Source organism: Chiloscyllium plagiosum, chromosome 37 (assembly GCF_004010195.1).
Source record: "Chiloscyllium plagiosum isolate BGI_BamShark_2017 chromosome 37, ASM401019v2, whole genome shotgun sequence".
Lineage (NCBI taxonomy): Eukaryota > Metazoa > Chordata > Chondrichthyes > Orectolobiformes > Hemiscylliidae > Chiloscyllium > Chiloscyllium plagiosum.
In genome coordinates this window covers 22,851,269-22,857,131 of record NC_057746.1, presented here as the reverse complement: position 1 = coordinate 22,857,131, position 5,863 = coordinate 22,851,269, and the positions used below count along the sequence as shown (strand labels likewise).

Below are 5,863 nucleotides of genomic sequence, written 5' to 3'. Positions count from 1 at the left end.
ATACGATGTATATGGAGGTTGGTGGGGTGGTAGGTGAGGACCAGTGGGGTTCTGTCCTGGGGGCGATTGGAGGGGCAGGGCTCAAGGGCGGAGGAGCGGGAAGTGGAGGAGATGCGGTGGAGGGCATCGTCGATCACGTCTGGGGTGAAATTGCGGTCTTTGAAGAAGGAGGCCATCTGGATTGTACAGTTTTGGAACTGGTCCACCTGGGAGCAGATGCGGCTGAGAAGAAGGAATTTGGATTATGGGATGGAGTTTTACAGGGAGCAGGGTGGGAGGAGGTGTAGTCTAGGTAGCTGTGGGAGTCGGTCTGTTCATAGTAAATGTCCGTTGATTCGGTCACCTGAGATAGAAATGAAAATGTCTCGGAAGGGGAGGGAGGAGACTGAGACGGTCCAGGTGAATTTGAGGTCGGGGTGGAAGGTGGATGAACTGTTCAACCTCCTCATGAGAGCACGAGTTAGCACCGATACAGTCATCGATGTAGCGGAGGAAAAGGTGGGGGGTGGTGCCAGTGAAGCTGCGGAAGATGGACTGTTCCACATATTCTATGAAGAGGCAGGCATAGTTGGGGCCCATGCGGGTGCCCATGGCTACTTCTTTGGTTTGGAGGAAGTGGGAGGATTGGAAAGAGAAGCTGTTTAGGGTGAGGACCAGTTCAGTCAGTCGAAGGAGGGTGTCAGTGGAAGGGTACTGATTGGTATGGCAGGAAAGGAAGAAGCGGAGGGCTTTGAGTCCACACATTTCTACCTCCTGCCCAAACTCCACAAACCGGACTAACCCGGCTGACCCATTGTCTCAGCCTGCTCATGCCACACGGAACTCATCTCTGCATACCTCGACACGGGCCTGTCCCCCTTAGTCCAAGAACTCCCCAACTACGTTCAGGACACCACCCACACCCTCCAACTCCTCCATGATTTTCGCTTCCCCGGAGAATCATTCCTGTGAACCTACATGTGCACGTCCAGCAGTTCCTTAAATAGGTGTTCTCCCAAAGACAGTCTCAGCTGTACATTTTTGCTCTAATATTCTAGCTCTCTTGAACACAGATATCAGATGTTAGGATCATTTGGGAGGCACAGGGGGTTATTGACAGGAGTTACAGGGAGGTAGTCACTCCTCAGGTGTGGAGTAGTAAGGGTATGGAATGCTTTGCCTGCAACGGTAGTAAATTCGCTAACTTTAAGTGCACTTAAGTCGACATTGGACAAACATATGGATGTACATGGAATAGTGTAGGTTAGATGGGCTTCAGATTGGTATGACTTGTCGGCGCAACATCGAGGGCCGAAGGGCCTGTACTGCGCTGTAATGTTCTACGTTCTATATTGCATTTTCCTAACTGTCAACTGAACCTGCGTATTAACTTTAAGCGAATCCCGAACAAGGACTCCCAAATCGTTTGTGCTTCAGAGTTCCCAAGCCATTCCCAATTTAGAAAATAGTCTTCACCTCTGTTCTTCATATCAAAGTGTATAACATCACACTCTCCCACATGGTATTTCATCTATCACTTCCCTACCCACTCCCTTTGCCTGTCCAAGTTCTTCGGCAGCCTCACTGCTTCCCTGTTGCTCTGCCTATCTTTCTGTTATCTGCAAACTTTGCAATAATGCTCTCAGTTCCTTTCTCAGATCATTACTGTATTATGTGAAGAGTTATGGTCCCAATGTGGACCCCATTTTGACCTCCATTCATCACCAGCTGGCATCCTGAAAAAGACCCCTTTATCCCCACTCTGACTTCTGCCAGTCAGACAATCCTCTAATACTTTGCCCCTAACACCATGGCCTTTTATCTTATTTAGCAGCATCTTGTGCAATACCTTGTCAAAGGCCTTCTGGAAATCCAAACAGTTCACATCCACTGGTTCTCCTTCATCTAACATGCTCGTTACCTCCGCCAAGAATTTTAACAGATTTGTCAGTGCTAACCTCCCCTTGACGGAGTTTTGTCGACTCAGCTCTATTTTTACCATACACTGCCCAGTGCTCTGCAATCTAATCTTTAATAATGGATTCTAAAATCTTACCAATGACCACGGTCAGGCTAACCAGCCTATAGATTCCTGTCTTCTGCCTCTGTCCCTTCTTGAACAGAGGTGTAACATTGTATGGTACAGCGAGGAGTTTTCCAATTTTGCTACCCCAGTTTAAGCCCTCTTTACAGGAATGATTGACAGCTTTGCCAACTGATGACCAATTCAAGCATTTGACACCCAAACAAATATGTCCATTATAGTCACCAATTGCAACAAAAGCTTTAATTCTTGTATGTTGACCAGCATGAGTTTGCAGATCTTGAGAACTTTGTCCTTTAAGGCTGATCCCAGGAAGAAATCGATTATTTCAGACTCAGTGATGGTAGGGAGAGAGGTAAATTTCCCCGAGTATTGATTTTCACTTCCTTTACCAACCACCAAGTTTCGTTCCTAGCACACACTCCTTATTTTCAGCCTTTTTACCATGAGCATCAGGACCCCTTCCACGAACTACCGCAGCCTCAGCCCCACCCAAGGCCACTGAAGCCAAACCACCGCAGAAACCTCCTCTACCACTGGGGCTGTCCACCATTTGGTGCCCTCTTTACAGCATATGTCTTCCAAACCCTCAAACTCTTCCGCCCAGAAGAACAAGGGGAGCAGATACATGAGAACACCACCACCCGAGTTCCCCTCAAAGCCACTCCCCATCCTGACTTGGACATACATTACTGTCCCTTCATGGTTGCCTGGAATCCCCTCCTGAAGGGCATAGTGGGTCTACCTTGAGCGTGTGGACTGCAACTCACCACATTCACAAGGGCAACTCGGGTTGGGCAATAAGTGCTGATCCAGCTAGCGATGCCCGTGAGTAAATAAGTAAAACATTCCTATATTTACCCCATACATCTTTCAGCCCTCTTCCTCTCTACTTGTACATCCACAACCTTCTTACCTTGTACAGGACAGCAGCCTCCTCAACAGGGATGAAGCTGTGGCCCTGGTGTTCTTTTGCACAGGAGCACACCACACAGATGGCTGCTTGACAGTCCTGGCAGAACAGCTTGCGGCGCTCATCGTGCTGCTGGCAGTAGAAGGTTGGGTGACCCTGGCGAGGTTGGAGGTTGAGCTCCCTCACCCCCTCCACAATATTGGCCAGCATGCGGTTCGGCTTTAGCTTCTTCTCGTGGAACTCCTCCCTGCACTCAGGGCAGGAGTAGAAAGCACCACCCTGCTCCCAGGTCCTGGAGATACAGAGACGGCAGAAATTGTGTTCACATTCCAGTGCCACCGGCTCCTGGAAGAAATCCAGGCAGATGGAGCAGGTCACTTCACTGAAGAGGCGGTTCACATGATGATTCGTAGCCATTCTCAAAACAATTTGCAACGTCCATCCAATTCCAAGCTCTCTTAACTATCCACCTTAATACAGATTAAAAAAGTCAAAATTAATGCGTAAACATTATAACTTACATTCCCTCTTAGCTTCATTCCTGAAAAGTTTCAATTTTTAATCATATAGTCAGCCACAATTTAATGGGTAGCACTCTCGTCTAAATTGGAAGGTCTTAGGTTCAACATAAACTCAAGAGGCTTCAGCCCACAGTCTTGGCTGTTACTGGTCACAACCTCAGGGAGTGCTGCTCTGTCAGAGGTACAGGTTTTCAGGTGAGATATTAAACTGTGATTCCTGTCTATCCTCTGAGGTAAAAAAAAGACCTTGCAACATTTTGAAAGCTGAGGAGTTGTCCACTGTACTCTGATCAATATTTGTCTTGTAATCAATAAAATACCAACTTCCACATTTTATGGGACCTTGTGTGCAAATCACCTGCGGTGTTTCCTGCAAAATATAATTGACTATTCCTTAATTTGTCCTTTATTGATTGTAAAGCACCAAGGGACATCCAAATAATATGAAAACCACTCTACAAGCTGATAGAGCTGACTGCATGAGAGGCCACTGGGCCCATAATGCCTTTGCTCAAACAATAAAAATATAATTTTGCTGCCCCTTTCTCATCAATTAGTCTTGCGTCTTTCCTGCATCATATATTTCTACAACTTGTCTTAAAAAACAACAATCACTCCTTTACCCTCTTTCCAATTAGACAGAACATTTAATTTTCCAACTACTCTCGATGTAAACTCATTACTAATACACTCTCAGTACATCTACTCCCTTTACGATTTTGAGTTGTGAGCACTTTGTCACTGACATTCAAATGGTAGCGCAGTGGTAATGTTGCTGGATGAATAACTCCAAGACTCCATTACTCGTCTGGAATTGAAAGCTAACCTCAGTTTAAACGACATTAGAGAAGGAAACTGCTGCCCTTACCTGGTCTGGCCTAAATGTGACTCCAGATCCTCAGCAATGTAACTGACTCTTAACTGCCTGCTGGGATTGTCAATACATACCAGTTATCCAGCGATGTCCTCATCCCGTGAATGAGTTAAAAAAAAAGTCGTGGTTACCACAGACACTATCCTCACTTACTGATGGGAAAAAACGTCGCTGAGTCCCAATTCCTTATCTGGTTTGACCGAAATGTGACACCGGGTCCACAGCAATGTGGCTGACTCCAAGTGATACCTTTTACTCCCTGAAATGACGCTATAGCAAAGCCAGTTCAAAGAATGGGGAACAAATGCTGTTCTCACATCCCATGAAGAAATGAATGGAAGTAAACTCATGCTCTTACCTAATTTAAAGAGACGGGGGAAGGATGGAAAGAGATGAACTTTGATTAAATCTCAACTTGGTCTTTCCCTTCCAAAAGGACAAGACACCAAGAGCAAATATTTCTCTCCCAACCTCCAGAAATTCCTCCTGAGGATACTGAACCCAGCTTAAATGATATTCATTCCAGACACAGACAACAATTCCACGGCTTAATACATGGATAGATTTGGGGTAGTTTGAGAGAAAGGTTGACCACCACCTGCCTTGTGCCACCCTCAGCTGCTGCGATTTTCCAGAAGTTTCCACTTCGATGACAGGAAAGAAACTTGGAGATGGATCAATTTTGATTTAGAAAGCGGATAGCAGGGGATGAGAAAAGGGGAGGCTGCAAGAGCAGCATTGATATAGACATAAATGCCCATTAATCGATATATAAACATGACTGCAGGGGAAAAGATAAAGGTAAGCTGAAATCGCAGTTTTCATTCATACGTAAATACCCATTAACCGATATGTGAATTTTTTGGGGTGGGGGGGAGCAAATATAAGGGTAAAATTGAAAAGCAGCTTTGACATAGACATTAATGCCCATTAATTGAAATATAATTTGGGGGAAAAGATAATGGGACGCTTAAAAAGCAGTTTAATGTATACATTAATGCCCATTAATCGAAATATAAATACAACTTTGGGGGTAAGAGATAAGGGGAGGCTTAAAAAGCAGTGTTTGACATACACAATAATGCCCATTAATCGAAATATAAATACGACTTTGGGAGAAAAGATAAGGGGAGGATTAAATCGCAGTGTTTGATATAAACATTAATACCCATTATTTGAAATATGAATATGATTTTGGGAGAAAAGATAAAGGTAGGCTTAAAAATCAGTGTTTAATACATACATTAATGCCCCTTAATCAAAATATAAATATGACTTATAAATAAGTCTCACGTCTGTCATCTGCAAGGTGTTAGAAAGGATTCTGAGGGATAGGATTTATGACCATCTGGAAGAGCATGGCTTGATTAAATGCAGTCAACACGGCTTTGTGAGGGGCAGGTCATGCCTCACAAACCTTATCAAATTCTTTGAGGATGTGACTAGAAAGGTTGATGAGGGTCGAGCTGTGGATGTGGTGTATATGGACTTCAGCAAGGCATTTGATAAGGTTCCCCATGGTAGGCTCATTC

At 44.8% G+C, this 5,863-nt stretch overlaps 1 protein-coding gene across 5 annotated transcripts in view; it reads right to left on the bottom strand.

The window, feature by feature from the left end:
- LOC122541370 (zinc-binding protein A33-like) overlaps positions 1–5,863 on the bottom strand; it is a 43,869-nt gene that overhangs the window by 35,567 nt on the left and 2,439 nt on the right. For 2 of the 5 annotated variants that reach the window (XM_043678075.1, XM_043678078.1), the window contains exons 1-2: positions 4,326–4,424; positions 2,940–3,406 (exon numbers count right to left, since the gene is read on the bottom strand). In XM_043678075.1, coding sequence (XP_043534010.1) covers positions 2,940–3,353 — 414 coding nt within the window. In that variant the 5' untranslated portion in view covers positions 3,354–3,406; positions 4,326–4,424. Of the gene's footprint in view, positions 1–2,939; positions 3,407–4,325; positions 4,431–5,863 lie in introns of those variants that run through there. The other 3 variants (XM_043678077.1, XM_043678076.1, XM_043678079.1) reach the window with 3 other exon arrangements.